At 40.1% G+C, this 17698-nt stretch overlaps 1 protein-coding gene across 3 annotated transcripts in view; it reads left to right on the top strand.

The window, feature by feature from the left end:
• Nucleotides 1-17698, top strand: part of pdlim5a (PDZ and LIM domain 5a) — a 49846-nt gene that overhangs the window by 14098 nt on the left and 18050 nt on the right. The window contains exons 4-6 of one of the 3 annotated variants that reach the window (XM_058636279.1): nt 13504-13543; nt 16483-16508; nt 17610-17630. In XM_058636279.1, coding sequence (XP_058492262.1) covers nt 13504-13543; nt 16483-16508; nt 17610-17630 — 87 coding nt within the window. Of the gene's footprint in view, nt 1-13503; nt 13544-13977; nt 14409-16482; nt 16509-17609; nt 17631-17698 lie in introns of all 3 variants that reach the window. The other 2 variants (XM_058636280.1, XM_058636278.1) reach the window with 2 other exon arrangements.

The following is a 17698-nucleotide window of genomic DNA, read 5'->3' as shown; positions in this document are numbered from 1 at the left end:
CCAAACCATCTCCTGTGTGTCATTTCTTATATTATGGTAAACCACTGTAGTGAATCTCATGTATGGGTGTACTTTTTTGCAGCACCCGTCATTATTGCTCTGTGTCTTGTGCCCATTGAAGACGCTAAGCCTCAAATGGTTGAATCATGCCCTATTGGAAACACATGGCATGTTTCATTAAGTGGCAGTAATGTATTATTAAGGCTGTGTGACCAGGCAGGCTCAGAGGACAGCTGGCTCCAGCTTCTGCTTCACTGCAATACTTTAAGGTCTAGAAGATTGACAGAGCCTTCTACGAGAAATAAGCTCATGGTTTCTTTCAATTAGTTGTTTGGCATTCATTGTCATTGTGGTTTAGGTTAGTTAGGAACATTCTGTTAAAAAAAAAAAAAGAACAAAAAAGTGCCACGCTTAGGTCACCATCTGGAGTTTAATAGGTTTACATGCGTAATGGAAAGAACCAATCTCGTCTTTTGTTTTGGTTCGTTTTTTACTGGCATCCATCTTCTCTCTTTTCGTTTTACCTTTCTGTCTGTAGACTGTGATTGGGCTCGTCACTGGGTCAGATAGCAGAAGGAATGGTAACAGTGGGAAATGTTGAAACAATGCATGTGGCGTCCGCATGAGTGTCTTTTAAAAGGAGACAGGTTGTTATTCCTTTTTCCAAATAAAGGTTTGATGGTGAGTGGGGATGGGCAGCAGATGTGAGGAGGAGAACAAGACAAAGAAAAGCTGTTAAGTGAAGTGATCTCTAGAAGAAGAGATTAACCTCACATACAGCTGAATTTGCTACAGCTGCAAATATTTCTAAAGGTGACATGTCAGATGTAAGTAGGGTCATATTATCCTGGCACTCAACAGCTGGAGCAGAAACCAGGGTTTATTAATGCACAAATGCAAATACCATGGTTACCAACCATCACACTTTCATTTAGCTTTCTGTTAAACTTTATTGTTCCTACAATGGAAAACATATCGAAGTAAAGCAATCAGTGCCCCAACAGGTGCCTAAACGACACAAGTTTGTTGATTGTATTTGCCGATATGATACTGTCAAAATCACTGGATAAAAACATATAATATGCGATACAATCCAAAAATCCTACATTTGAAATAGCTTAAAAATGGCACAAATGTGTGTTGTTAACATCTTTATGGTTTAAGATGTCTAAATGTCTAATGTTTCGTTTAATGTCATTATGTCAAAGAAGAAGCATATCCTCATCAAATTTGAGCTGTGCATTGTACACTCAAGTTGTGCGTTCGGTGTACAATTTCTTCAATTTCTTTAGTGTCTAACTAAAGAAAAAATCCACACAAAAAAAACTAATATCTTGTTTGGCTGACAGATTTACAAGGGTGATGTCAGACAGATGTGGAGCACATGTGTCTACAATATACACATAGACATACTGTACATGGACACACATCATCTGTTTTTGTGGGTCAGGTTTTGGTTTGTTTCCCTGAATTGTGACAGTGGTGGAGCTAACAATGATTTTAGTGACCCAATTTTCCAATGAAACATGTTCATATAATTAAGAGACCATATGGGAACATTCTATTTATGGCACTGACTTCCTGTTTGTAATGTTGCAATGTGCAAACAAAATAATAAAACTGTCCCCCTCCAGATGGAGGGAACATCCAAGTTGCCCAAAAATGAAGAAGAAATGTAAGAGAAGTTTGCAAGCAGGATCTTATAGTAGAATAACATTTGGGAGTTCCAGTGGAATTGGAAAAGCAGTACTTTTCCTATTTGCTGATGGCTTTGTCCTGATGACATTGCACTGGCGTAGTGAAGTCCCAATGTATTTGCACTTAAATTAGGCTCTTTATCAATATAATTATTCTCTGTTGAGTATAAAGTATTAAACTGTTCATTTCATCCGATCATTAGGTGTCTTAACAAAACCACGCTTGTGTTAGGCACTTAATCTTACAGTGTCTGGCTAAATGCTTTATTCCCCACAGTCTTTTTCGAAGCCCATTCGACTATTTAATGGGCCTGTGCTTGTGTGTGTGTGTGTCTGAGTGTTTTTCACTAGTACTGGAACAATTTCAAGGTTGTGATGTGTGTTAAGAAAATTACCAGGTACAGACTGAAATGCTGTTGACCTGATGTACTCACTCACATTATGTAGGCACATGCTCCCCGGAAAATGAACACAATGATTGAATAAGCAAGCTATCACGCCATGAAGGAAGGTTTCCGTGCAGCCTTTCAATCTGTTGTGCTAAGTTTAATGGTTCCCACTTCCCTTTCTATCTCGTGAAGATCTCCCCTTGTTGAAAGGACCTCAAACAGGATAATTACAGTATTCGACTGGTCTTTTCTTTGTGAATTAGTGTCTCCGTGAGTCCTCTCATCGCATCACGACACATCAAGTCACACAGATTGGCCATAACAAGCTGTGGATAAACACAATTAGAGCTTTTGTCCCTGTGCAGTAACTCTGCAATGCAGCACAGTGGTCTTTTCTATTATATTCTAGATCCACAATAGCCACTGTATTATTATAGAATTTCAACCTTCAAATAATGTCTCCAAGATTATTTGATGTCAACCCTGACAAAGCCTGAGCAGTTCTGCGTCGGCTGCATTGGCAGTATTTAACTTTTCCTTTTTGGGTCTGTGCCTACGAAATACAGCATTCTACTGTATACTGCATACTTCAGTGTTTAGTTGTGAATAACTGTATCATACTTATTCAGATGTATTGTTTATAATATAACAATCATGACAATGAAATCTAAAAATAACTGCCTTATTGTACCAAAAATGTAAAAAACAAAACAAAATACAGTATCACATTATGAACATAAGTAGTCAGTTGATGTATAGGTCAGTGTGCAAATAAGACAGACTGGTACTTGGTACTACTAATGATATGATTCACTGCCTGTTTTTAGCTTACCCTTTGAAATGAAACCCAGCGGTGACAGCTTACTTGTAACTGACCTGCATGGACCAAGAAAAGCATGTTTAAATGTGGCTGGCATTGAAGAAGAAGAAGATTAAATTCATTTTTTTTTTGTTTTTTTTTTTTAAACAAAATGGGAAGAGACCATGCTTTAAATATATATAGGTGTGTGTGTGTGTGTGTGTGTGTGTGTGTTAATGTTAATGTAACCACATTGGCAAACACTTGGCTTGTTGAAGTGCTTCAAAGCAAAGGCACACTGAAAAAAAAATAGGAGTCAAGTCAACTACAGTAAGACTAATGTAAAAGAAAAAAAAGGAAAGAAAGAAAACATTGTAGCTCACATTTTTTTGAAGGGCTGTAAACTAGCACCATCAATGCTGTATTTTAACTGTGGTGGTAATGGAACCTTCTGTTAGAGCAGTACAGCATGTTTCAGTTGTGTTGTTGGACATAAAGTGTTTTATTGCTTTGGCTATTTTATTTATGCTTTTATCAGAAAGTAGGCAAGCGAAGATCACAATACATTAGGGAGAGAGAGAGAGATTGATGAGCTAGTGTCGGTCTGATTTAGTGAGTTTGTACAGTCAACTGACATTGGCTACTCGCAGCATTCTCCTTCCCATCCACTATCATCCTGTTATCTATTTCTCAATCCCCTTTTCTACAGGACACATCAGCAATGTCTGAACTGGCAACCAACATCTGAAAATGCTGAAAATATTTTTCTTCTTTTAATTTTATTGACAGTGCTTGCTCCCCATCAAAACAAGTTCCTCTCTGATCCTATTTTCACAGGCCGAAATAATTATTGCTATACACTTGGCGGCCCTGTGTTGGATGGTCGTGCAGACCATCCACCATCAGGTGGTAGTAATAATAACAAAATACTGTATTTCGCGATATAATTGTCTTTAATGTCAGTATAACAAAAGTTCAGTATATATTAGTATTATATTCATGCACTGTGCAAACACACTTTGAGGCATTTGCTTTGAATGATAACAACCACAACAAAGTGCATGGTTTTAAATGTGACAGCACTTGGATGCTGTTTGTACAGAGGCTCATCCTGGTCCTCAACAGCAGATATTTCAACTGGAAGTGGTGGACCGAACACTCATCCTGGGATAGGAAATTTTCATAAGAAACAGCTGAATATGCTTCAAAATGTGCCAAGTTCTCTTGCGACATGACCATCCTGGTGTGCTTTTGATCATGGGTTAAAAGCTGTGGCACCCACCAAGCGGAAACCTTCACATGGAAAGATTCTTGTGCAGAACGTTCTCTACTCCTTCATTGGAGATGCTAACAGCATTTGCTAACATTCAATTAAAAACGTCTGTCATCCATTTCCATGTGGTGAACGTGGTCAATGTTTTCTTCGGTTAAGGTTTGGGTCATCTCCAAGGCTCTCCTTACCCCTCTTGGATTCACCTTCCCACTATTGCACAGTTGATAAACCTGGGGCTTCATCCCCTAATATAGCAACCATGTCAGCATGAATGCCCTTGGGGGGCTAACCCTATTTTCTGCAGATGCCAAGTTTCATTCCTCTGGCATTACTCCATCTTAGTCAGCCTGTGAACTTTCCAGCCCGCCCTCATACAGTATAATGTCATAATGTGCCTGTCATAAAGGGACACTATTGTGTATTGATGTTACTACTGCCACTACTACTCATAACAGTAGTGATTATGAAACCATTCACAGAGTGTCAGGTGCTGGTTTAACAAGTGTTTTAAGTGCTCGATCAGTTAGAACTTGGAGGCCGTGTACTGTAGCTGTAGACTTTCACAGCTCAGTACAGCTGCCTTTGTCACTTACTCAGCTGTGATATTTGCCAAAGATGTTCCAAAGCCAAGTGCATTTAACCGGGTTCACCTGTCACTGCCTTTCACTGCTCTGTAGTATTTGCCAAAGATCATCTAAAACTGACGACCGTCATCTCTGGCTAGGCTTGGAGCATTCGCCAGTAATATCCTAATACCATGAGAATGCAGCTACAGCCAGACACACCTGTTTCTGTCCGTCTTCTGCTGGTCTGTTGTTTTTGCCAAAGAATCCCAAGAACATTAGGGGTCTGACAAGGAAGCCCGTGGATATTCCTAGGCCAAGAACACTTTGTTGAGCTCCTCTGTGTCAGCAATTGAATTCCTCTCCAAAGATATCTTACAATAAGCCAAATTCACTCATCTTTTAGGCCAGCCAGCGCTGTTGAATGGTACCTTTTAAATGGAACAGCTGGACCTTTGTGAAGAATCATCTGGATTCCTGAAAGACAAAAATACGAAGCTACATTTCATAAACATTGGGGGTGCAATGTGGTGTCAGAATCCTAACTGCTTTGCTCCAAATAAAATAGGCTTGAAATTATAGTAAAAAATGACTCTTAATAAGTCTTAATCAACATTTTTTGAAATGCAATACCCTCGCAGAAACCATTTACCATCTTCTCGTTTGAGCTTTCAAAGTCTCCAGTGTTATCAGTTCAGTTTTGGCTCAGATATGTTGAAATTCAGCCAAGTGACTCGCTGTATATTTATTTTTGCCCTGATTTATTTATATAATCAGATGACAACATTTTCAACACAGGTGGAGGCTGTAATCCCAATGAGCATGTACAGGTTTGAACACATCTGTGGGACTTTTGCGTACACAAATATGTTTTTGTGTTGCTTTCCAACAAAACATAGGGAATGTTAGTAACAGTGAATACCCTTTTTTGTAGGGACACAGTGAGGCAAACCAGTTTCTTGTCATTTGTTTAAAATACTTCAGAAAAAAATAAGTCAAGTAATAACTTCTGGACTTTTGTTAAACATCAGAGCCAGGTTCATTTCACGATCACGGTTGTATCTGTTGCATACTGTGGGTTTAATGTATTAGACTCGGTGCCACTCAAAAAACATCTGGAGGGCAGAGTGGTGTGTGTGTGTGTGTTCTTGTATGTGTAGCTTTGCGAGTACCAGAAAAACATCAATGTAAACCAGAGGGAGCGAGGACATTTTGGGATAGTGAGGACATTTTTCTGGTCCTCACAGGGCTTTTTGTGGGTTAAGACCTGGTTTTAGGCTGGAATTAGGTTAACAGTTAGGATTGTCCTAAGTTAGAATGCTGCAGGAGAATATATGTGAGTGTGTATGCGTGCCTGCATTTGTTACCTCTTTAGGACGTACAGTATTCTGGCATGAACACTGACCTTGTCAGGATCAGTTGTCCTTATAGAGACCAAAACCTGGTGCTACTAAGGCAGAGCTTCATTTCTGAAGAGCTGATTAAATTCAGGGCTAAGACTGGGTAGGTTATAGTTAGGGTTAGGCATTAACTGGTTATGGTTAAGGTTAGAGATGACCCTTTGTTCAGTGCATTGTCCTGAGAGGAAAAGCTCCGCAAACCTGTGTGTTTGTTGGAGAGAAATGAAGAAAGGAGCCAGCTAAACAGAAAGTTGGACATTAAACCTTGAAATAAATAAATAAGGGAAATACATACAGGCCAGGGGGTATTTCATCTGTGAGTGAATCAGTCTGAATGAGACCGACACCCATCAGTATCCATATCCCTTTCAATAGACCTAAGGCCAGATGTTAAATATAGAAAACCTTTCCTGGTCCAGCTGTGGATCATTTTGATGCTCAGCTTTGACTGCCGTCTCTTTACCCTGTCGTTCTGTCTGTTCTTTCTTAAATGGCTGCGTGTTTTTATCTGTGTTTTTGCTTTATTAAAGATAACTGTGTGCTACCAGAGGGAAAACTAAGCTGCAAAGTAGACGGCACTTAAATTATAAGAAAATAAAACTTTCTCTTGTACATAAGTACATAAGCATATAATTTGAGACCATAGATTAGGGGTTGATAGATCTGGCAAAACCACAGCAAGAAATGCCCATTAAAGGTCTCTGTTTTAACTCGTCTGATTTGGGACCACATCATGTAGCTGTCCAGATCGAGTTGGTTGGGGCCCCTCGGTACCATTAGTTTGCCTCTTGGAGCCCCAGCATGTACTGAGTTTGCCTTCAAGGCAAAGATTCCTAAAATCCTTCTGCCCAGGACCCATAATTGAAGCTCTGGCCAGGACCCACAATTGAAGCTCAGCAATCTTCATGTGAGTCTCATGAAATTGCATCGGGCCTTCAGTTATGTTGGGTTTAAGCTGTGTAAAGTGCTCAATTCTATGCGTTGTCCTCATCTGCTCCTCAACTTATATGATTGTTGTTAAGATTGTCAATCAGAAGCAATGAGAAGAAAAGCTGAGTTTTGTGATTTCTGTATGCGGTCGCAGGGTGGAAACATTATGTGTGTATTTCACAAATAGACTGGCCGCACTCCAGTTATGGTTCATGGAGTCATTACTTTATTTAATTACGCTTTAAATCCTTAAATGATGAACAGTGCTATGAGGTGCTGCTAAGAGACGTGACGGGACATTATCAGGTCAAGAACCATTAACAATGAGAAAAGATCTTTTAAAATGTGTGTCGGTGCATGCCAGAGTCAGTCCGTCTTACCATCTCCATGTGAGCTTCTCTTTTCCTATGTAGAGTCTTTACTGCTTGGTCAGTCTGCTGTAAAACGTAGCGCTAAAAGAATTAATTAGATTTCAAAAGAAAACACAGGACTCCAGTCCTCCCATCCACTGCTTTATTGCCCCGTGACTCCAGAGACAGTCTGACTAACATTTATCCAGTTGCATGGCAGTTCCATGTAAAAGAAAACATAAGCCCTTAGCCTTTAAAACATACATATGAGTCAATGTAACTTAAAATATTCTACTTTACGATACTCTGGAAAATATCTCATGAATAATGATACATTGTAACAGACTGTTAATCTAGTGGTTGGTTGGTGGATGGTGTTTTGCAGCAGTTGGCATTACTGCATTATCCTGGATTTAATCATCCATCACTTATTCCATTCACTTTCCCTATCTGAAATTATATTAATTTGTGCTGCTGGATGTACACATTAAAACAGTAACTCTCCTTTTCATATTGTAACTTTTTGTTTGATGTCCAACCTTAATAAAATATGTATAGTAGCAGTATTTTCCAGCTTTCAGCCGTCACCCCGTACTGTTAATCACTCACGTACTATACTCACCCATTATTTTGATTTTACAACCTTTGGGGTACAGTGAGATGTTCAGGTCAGGTAGTTGTCTTTGAGTGTGGAATGGTAAGTATTAGTCATGAAGGCTCCTCTGTTCTTTTGGGGTTTTGATGCAGTACTGTTGACCTGCAGGCTATTGGCAACATTGCCCTCCTTTATCCTACCTTGGCAAGTTTCTACTTTATGTCTATGTTTCCCCACATGTTCTGCTTTGAAAGCACTTTGGAGTACCAGTCTACTGCTGTGTGTTTTTGTTAGAAAGTGAGCTCTTAAATGTGCCTCTGTGTTGCTGTTTTATCACAGGAAACACAATTGTGATATGTTCAGGCATTTTCTGCTTGTTCTTTACCACAGCATCAAAGAGGACTTTGGCACAAAGGGCAATTGTAATCAACTTGCATTTAGGGTGAGGGCACACTGTGAGGTATAACAGTAACACATGTAATCGCTACAAATCTTTTACTTCCAATGTGTGAAATATTTGTGTTTAAAGCGTGTTTTCTAAAGGAATGGTTTCTTTAACTTTCGCTCAAGAGCAAAAATCCCAATTCATCAAGACGTAATGATAATTACTTAAGTCAACTGCTCTAATAGATGTTTATTGTGATGGCCTTTGTGGCCGTATCTTATAGCCAGACATGTAAGGTTGGAAATATACATTAGAATGAGAAACAGTCACAAAAAAGATAAACAATAACTGAAAGTTTTTTCTTTTGTCAATGAGTGTGACTGTTCAAACACTGCATTGCAATTTTTTCTCTGTTTATTTAATGTAATAAAGTAATGTTTTTGTAGTGAAGCAGCTACAGTTTTACCATATTTCATTACTCTGGTCTGGTCAGTGTAAAAGTTTCTTTTAATGTCTCATGTGAGGTCATCGACAGCGGAAAGGCCTGTCGAGGCCTCTGTGGAGATAGTGGTGGGAGGTAGTGAATAAAGAACAGGGCGGATCAAACACACACACACACACACACGAAACACAGACTTACACTACTCGTGATCGGTGAGTGACCCCTGTCTCCTGTTGGACTTTCCTAATGTGAGGACTGATAAAGACAGGCGGACTCAGCTTCCAGATCTATTTATAGGCCATTTCCAGATAAACTCACACTGTGGTCTTAAAACTCACTGTGAAATAACACAGAAGGAGGACTGCGCTCTCTTTCTCACTGTCTTTGAATGTGGCCAAATTTATTACATCATACAGTTGCCCGTCTACACACACACACACACAAACTTGTTTTGATACCTTAGTGAGGACGACTCATAGACATAATGCATTCCCTAGCCCCTTACCCTAACCTTAACCATCACAACTAAGAGCCTAACTTTAACCGTAAACCTAATTCTAACCCTAACCCTAAAACCAGATCTTAACCCTGAAAAAACACTTTAAAGACAAAAAGTCCCCACAAAGTCAAAAACCTTTTTTGGACCCCACAAAGATAGTAGAAATAAAAGTACACACACACGCTTAACGTATTAGGCACCCAAAAGCTAAACCACAAGTGGCAACAATTCTGCCAGTCACTTTGCCCTTAGTGGTAAGCTGGCATTGTCTCCTGGTCCCGTTGGTCCGTCTGCTTCAGTTTAATGTAAAACAGTCAGAAAAAAAACAAAAACTTTTCCTTTTTTTCCCCTAATAAGACACAGAAAAAGTGCTCCGAGTGTGTGTCCCTGGTTCAGGAATGACTGCATACATTTCTTTGTTTTAATAATCATTATCACTTTTGTTTAAAAAGGGTGAGCTCATTCAAGGGACAGGCAAAGTGCCTGAGAGGCAGGAATGACTAAGTAAGAAGGGAGGAAAATACTTAAAATAGAAATGAGATGGAACGGTGCATAGATAGAATAAAAAAGAGGAGTTTAAACAGAAACGGTTCAGTGTCTACAGTTGCTTAGCAAAAGGACAACATTTTTCTTTCACTCTAATTCATGTGTTTAATACGGAAATCTGTAGCTCCGCCTCAGGGAGGAAAGATGATTTGGGCTGTTTTGCTTTTTGATTCATACCTGCGTAGATAAATACTTGGACCCATGAAATGATAAATTGAAGCAATTCAAAGAAAAACAAATTGATTCAACACTTCATTTTTCAAACATTTGGGTTAATATTGACTTGTGTGTTTCGACTGGAGTTGCATAAGATCACACTGAATGCCTGCACCAGATACCAAAAGTTTCTCGCAGAGACAAATTACTGTAATGTGAGATCATAAAAAGCAGACTTGGTACGTGAGGACTGGATATGAGTGCTTTTGTCCACTCACTACCTTTGAGAATTCTGTCATTGAAATGGCAGTTCATTAAAGAAATTCTTTATACTGAAATACAAATGTCTCTTTTTCTCGCTCTCCCTCTGTGTGTGTGTGTGTGTGTGTGTGTGTGTTTGAGTACTCAAGTGGGTAGTTTGTTCTGTTAAAGGAAACACCAGGTCACACACATGAAGGCTGTGTGCGACAGAATCAGTTCCACTTGTAAAAGTCTTGCAGACCTCTCCTGTAAAACAGGTCTCTGTGTGTCTTTTTCTATATCTGAATCTATGTTGTAGGAAATGTGTATATCGCCTCTGCTGGTGTTGGTAACTAATCCCAGTCGCTCACACAACAACAATTATATTGATTCAGTGTGGCTGCTCGACTGCTGGTGAGGTCGATGGCGTGTCAGCGCTCAGCCGTGGAAACACTGAGTAAGAATAGACCAGAGAGATTAAACGCAAATGCACAACTGTGAAGAACAGCCGCGGGGGCGCAAACCTGTGATTTAATAGATCTAGAAGAAAACATGGCATCTTCCCCTTTACTGGCAAGTCATTTTAATTAATGTCGGTAAACAAGTGAAGAGTCGCACAGCAGCATGAATTTAAAATACATAAAAAAAAAACACCCAGTTTCACAAGAAAATCACACATTTCAAAGACCTGTTTATCGTCCTCGGTAATCACATTCAGTCAGCCGAACAATAGCAACCAGATTAGAAGATCGAAATGCAAATGTCGTCCAGATGCTTCGTGAATGGTAAGCAAGAAGAAACACTGGACAAAATAACAACAACATATTAGAAACAGCAGATGAAAATTAGCCGTTATGACTTAATCTGGCACGTGAATAGTACAGGCCTAATGTTAATTAGTGCACATTTTTTTTTATATAAAATCAAGGTGTGGTAATGACATATGGATTAAATATTAACAGATTAACCGCCGACTACATCCACTGACAAAATCCCATCATACATGTTGTGAGTAAATCACGTGCAGGTGCTGTGATGGATTCCTGTTTTTGAATTCAAAGGAGGAGCTGCTGCGGAGAAAATAAGAAAACAAACACAACGCGTGAGAACTTGTGAAAGTATGATGTGCGTTTTCGACATTTATTTAAAGTGAAAGGAAATTTTACACAATGCACTCATGTGGCAAGGTATCAAAGGGAAAACAAAATGGCAGTCACCACAAAGAAGTGCCGGGGAAAGTTGCCCAAACTGACCATTTGCTCCGTTTTAAAAACATAAAACCTTTACAAATGTGAAACATGGAAACACAGACATGGAAAGTCAAACAGCTGTGGAACCATGCAAACACACCACAAACGTATGCTACGCAGGAGGCAAACAAGTTGTGTGTTTTGTTTCTTACTTTAACATTTTGAGGGTCTCTACTGTATCCACTTACTCTCTGACCCTGACACATGTGAGTTATGGGGAAACATACAGAATAGTGTAAGGTCTTGTATATCATGTCATATACTGTAGACACAAGCCACACGGACAAAGCAGAACTCAAATGTGGCTCATTTGTTTATCACTACACCAATGAAGCATCAACACAATCTCTAAAGCTCCAGTGGCACAAAGTTGTGAGGGTCATTTAATAAAGTTACCTCTTTAAAAGCTTTGACTACGTTATTCCCCGGAGAAAAACCTTCCAGATTAAACCCAGTGCCGACATCTTTTCTTCTTCTCATATTCTTACCATATGACTTCAGCACATTTCCATGTTGGTGCCTCCAGTTATAGCTACAGCTCACAGGGGATGACGATTTCATACCTGAAATATCTACTCAATACGCTGGTGTTCTTCTGTCGCTTTCATGTGCCTCACTCCCGTGCCAGTGGTTTAGCAACTGAGATCATTGCTGTGGTCACATCAGCTTCGAGGCACTTAAGCACTGCACCAACTGGGTGCTTTTTGACTTGGGCTACTTTAAACAGTGGAAACACGTGCAAATGTGACATACATTTAATCCAAATTCAAGTGTATGGGCCCTTTTTAATGTCAAAAGTGTAAATAATCAAGTGAGTGATGACTGAGTTCCATTTTGTGTGCTTGATTTCAGGGTGAACTTTGTCTTACTGTCACCCTGTTCTGACTTACAAAGACTGAACACAGCCATCGATCATTGACAGCAGAGCCAAAGTTAACATCTGTCAACTTTTCTTAGTGAAAAGGCAAAGTCGTCTGTTAAAGGTCGAGTGTGTATTTATTAGTCACATCTCATGGTAAGAGTGCAGATTGTAACAAATGGAGGACAAGGTACTGCGGTGACCTTTGCATACCAGAAAGGATGCAATCTGTCTACAAATGTAGTTCAAAGCATAGCATTTTTGCTGCAGGTGTTATTTAAAATTCTGTCACGTTGTGTTGCAGGAAATTGACACTGTATGCAGCCGAGGCATAGAGAGGAAGAGCACGAGTCGATGTACCAGAGTGTTTGTTGCTACTACAAGACCGTAGGTTCAGATTTACACAAGTGAAGGACATGAACCTCCCTGAGGAAGTTTCTAGAAGGGCTGCTCTGAAAGTAACGTTGGCTGCTGCTGACATTTAAACTTCTCCAGTTACTCAGACATGTATTCAACCTCTAATTTATGTTCCCTCATGTTTTCTCCCTTTATATCATGCTCGGTTAAGCTTAACAACCACTTCATTTGTGCTGCGTGTAACTTTTCGTGTTACAAGGGACCTTTTTGAACGTTTAATCCAAGTTGCATGGAGTTGCAGATGTTAATTGGAGAAAAGATGAGAATGATGCAAAAGAGCGTTGAAAAGATTGAACGACGAACATTCACAGTGTATCAAACACCAAGTATATCAGAACAATACGGGCCTTTTAGACTAAAACGCTGTATGATTTGGACGTACACATGCATTGACAGATGCAGACCAACATTTTGAGCTACCGCAGCTCAAGTTTCACATTATGATACATGCATACACAGTAAGTCTGTGGAATTCTGACATTGTTGATGACAGAAACGTCACAGCTCTGGTCTAAGAGCTCAGGTTCTCCAGACTTCCTTGAAGTTCAATTGTGTGGTTTTAAAGATCAACAAAAAAAACCCCAATGTTGTTTTACAGTCACTTGAATATATAAATAGCAAGAGCATTCTCAAATCCAAACACTGCAATTAAAAATAATTGTGATTGTAATGTGTCAACGTTTAACTCATACATTCTTTCATTTCTTTCCCAGGGTCTCCAGTGTCCCCAAACCTCCGTCAGTGGCAGCAAAGGTACTGTAACACAGCATGACAGTGAAAAGGCAGAATACCTAATACCTACACACACAGCGAGTCTATTTATACATGCAAAAAAAATCATATTATATTTCTGTTTAGTTGACAGCTGAATCGTTAAATATGTTACATTACGGGTAATTCACCTGGGGTTCATTTACCCTTCTGAAACTGTGCCATACACACTGCTTTTGTTGCATGAAAACCACATGTGTGTTAATTTATTTTACATTTTTAGTGCTATATTTATGTTTGGCTGTAATTATACTGGTACATCCCCATTAGAAGAGTTTAATCTTTAAATCGACTAAGGATATCTTGATATCTTTGCTTATTAATGTGGGAGGCATCAGTATAATGTGTGCTGTGATGTCATTTTTTTGTGTGTGTGTGTGTTTGTGTATTTGCATGCTTTTCTCTCATGCCGGTAGGACGACAGATCAGATATCATAAAACCCGTGGCCCTTACACACCCTCCGCCGCCCCATCCCCACCCTCACCCCTGCAGTCCCTCCACCACGCCCTACAGTAAAACCTCCAGACCTTACGGGGGCTGCGGATCAAAGAGCGAGTATCCTCCATCACAGTCGCCATCTGCTGCCTTCATCCCATCCCCATCCTCTGCCTTCACTCCTGCGTCCTCCCACATCAGTCGTCCGTCTCCTCCCCCACCCCCTGTCTCTTATCCGTCCTCCTCATCCTCCTCCTCCTCCTCCCCTCCTGTCCTCGTTGCACCTCAGCCGTCAGTGTATAACACACCAATCAACTTATACTCCACTGAGAACGCCTGCGAGGTGGCCATGGGGCAGAGGCGGGGCCTTTTGGAGAGTCAGGGTGGAGCCTTGCCACAGCAGTTTAATGGGTGAGTGGCGGTCTCTCTTTCAAGCAAATCAGCTTTTCTTACTTTGGCTTTATCCAACTTTCTTTATCTTGGTTCCAGTTTGAGATCCATTGTTAACAAGGAAGGCCTGATTTTGAAAAAAAACAAAAAAAAAAAATGCACACTTCCAGTGTTGAAAGACCAATTTATGAGCTAACTATAATTGGTTTGTTTGTTCTTATATTTGCACACACACCAATCAGTGATAGGAATTTTTGCCACTGCATTTAATCCAACCTTATTACACACAAACCAGGAGCAGGCAGCAGACAATGGGGGTTGGGTACCTTGCTTAGGGCCACTGCAGCGCTTGACCTGTCCCAAGCCTGATTCTCTTTATTTCTCTTCCACTTGGCCACAGACTTCTCCCTCTTTGTTTTGTAGTTACTTGGTAAAGGGAATTCTGCAATGCCAGTTAGGACACAGGTACCTCAGACACACACCACCCTTGTGTCACAATGAGAATCCCTGTGTGGAAAATATGGTGGATATCAGGTGGTCACTGCGATCCTTATTTTGTTTCATTTTTGAATAATGCAGGATTTTTTTTTTATGGCATATAAAGTAAGTTGGTATCGTTCCACGACATTTCGCCAAGGCTTATGCAGCATGGGACCGATATAAACATGGACGGTGTCATTTTTCTATCACCATTACACAATGTCGTTTTAAGCCAAAAAAGTTCTCTCTTTCAGCTTGAAGGTCTCAGTAGAAAAAGAACATTGAGAAGGGATTCATGTCTAAAGATAATAGGAAATATGTATCGTATGGTGTGGTCATTCCTTGCCTTCATATTATCTTGATTAATTATAATATTCTAAAAAAAGACTCATCAAGTGTAAGTGGAGCTCTCCACTGAACCTTTATGTTGACCCGAGGTTGTGTTTCAGCACCCCATTACTTTTCGCTAAACAGCCTTTATTGGGGGAAAACCTAATCTTGTTCTTTGTCATTGCCATCACTCACTCCTGTCATTTTTCAACACACACATTCACACACACCACCCCCCCACTACCTTCCTGTGTTTTGTCACAACCCCAACGCATCTCTCTCTCCTGAGGCATAGTGAGTATAACTCTGCTATGATGCTATGATTAAACTGAGTGTATATATAGCCTGCATCAGTAACTCGACCTGTGTGCCTTTCTGTTTGCTGTCCTAGAAAATCAGCAAGTAAAAGGTTCGGGCCACAAACCCATTTAGACACATTATCGCTCTTCACACGCCTTCATCAATAAATTTTTCTTCCCTTTTTATTTAAAATGCAATATTTTTTTCTGATTTGTCTCCAAACTACAGGGCGCAGATGAATGGTTTGGATTTATTTAATTCAAGAGATTTCACATGGATCGAATATAGCACTTTTCTGACTCATAACTTCAGCCGCCGTGACCCGCTCTCTTTGCTCCTTTCACGAGGAAACACACCGACAAAGGGATACGTGTGTTTTCTCTCTGTGAGACTCAGCAGACACCGGTGATCTGCACAATATAATCTTACACCAAGCAATCGTGCACACACGCACACACGCTCAAAAGGAAATTCAGTTGGGTACATAGCCTCCCTCCAAATATCACAGATGACGTTTAATATCGTTTGTAATAACACACGCCGTGTTATTAAAGCCTGTGCTCTTTTCTTTTTTTTAATATGTATGTTTGTTTTTTTGATAGGACATGTTTTCATCTTGTTATAGTAGACTTAGACTTTTCAACAATTACAGTTATTTTGGTTATTCACAGATAAACCCTCAGTGACGATCAATAACATACAGTTGAGTAAGAGTTATAATGATACCTAATCATTCCTCATTTTGTGGAAGCGCCTTCAGTGATCGCAGGTATTTTCCATTCTTCTGATTCTCTTTTTTAATCCTGCTGCTGCATGTGTGTCGATCTCTTTGTCTGGCGTGCTCGTGTGCATGCCGTAAATGTGCTGTGTGGTACATTTCAGAGGGGATTTTTAATAAGAACAACAATAATTCAGACAGACGTGCGTATGTCAGTGTTCATTATCTTGCTCTGCTCCTCTCAATCCCTGTTTTTCTGCTTTGCAGACTGCGGGACATCCTCAAGTCGCAAAGTCAGTCTCTGAAGCATGCCAAATTATTATACCTTTTACTCACTCTCTATGCAAATGCCTGTGTCTTGACATCTGCATGCATTAGTTAATTGCTCAAATAAGTTATGTTTGAAATGTTTTATATTTTTGGCATATGTTATGCACTCATGTTATGTTACTTTATTAGTCATGTTTTTTTTCCAGTGCCCCGGTCATCTATTGCGATTCTAAACTGGATTACTAATGTTGTGTTTTAATTTAATCGCATTAACATTACGCAAGCGCTGCAACAGTATAGCACACGTCCATTTAGCTGATTTGACGGACACGACGTGCTGAGGCGATGGTACGTTTTTGCCTCAGCTTGTAAATCGCGACTGGTATTGACACATGCACACGCCCATATACAGTGAGAGAGTGTCCAGTATGGGGAGACACTTCCAGTGTAACTGTAAGTGTGTGACCAGGCTCGCATAGAGCTGTCAACACTCCCACGCCCACAGCTGCTGTTGCTGATGTGACAAGAATGTGTTGAGAGGCACTCATAAATCTCACTATTCAGTGCGCAAGGTAAATGTGTAGGTGCCTGTGCGCGTGCGTGTTTTGTGTATTTATAAGTGATTTGTTGTCGGTGGTGCCTGACAATTCTTGTGTGTGTGTGTGTGTGTGTGTGTGTGTGCATTTGTCCCAGAGCTGAGTTATTTGCAGCCAATTAGTATCAGGCCTGTCAGCGCTGGACACAGGAAAGATTGTGGAGTGACGAGCCAACCACATACTGCAACCATGCTGCACACTCATAATAACAAAAGCATGCTTTTCTGCACCATTTAAGCAAAACATACAGTGTATCTATACACATTTCCCAAGCTGTCCAAATGATGAATTACTCTACCTTCAATTATAATTTAGGACAAGTCAACAGCACCACCATGTGGTTGAATACAGTCGTTGCTCCTTGTGATCATACAAACATGTGTTGTGCATGCGTTGGCATTTGTGTTCCCATAAGTTTATGATATTTCCTTTGCACCGTTGTTTTCTGCTCACTTTTAAATGCATACAAATTGTCTGTTCTTCACATTTCCGTCCTTTCTCGGGCTTCCGTCTTTACCTTGCCTTCAGTGGACCTCCAAGTGTTATGAAGTATGTCACAATTCCAGTGTGTCCTGTTTTGAATATTTTCGTTTTATTTCCCTCTGTATCTGTTTCAC

This window comes from Solea solea, chromosome 8, assembly GCF_958295425.1.
Source record: "Solea solea chromosome 8, fSolSol10.1, whole genome shotgun sequence".
Lineage (NCBI taxonomy): Eukaryota > Metazoa > Chordata > Actinopteri > Pleuronectiformes > Soleidae > Solea > Solea solea.
Note: the sequence above shows the minus strand (reverse complement) of the source record. Positions and strands in the feature narration are given on the sequence as shown.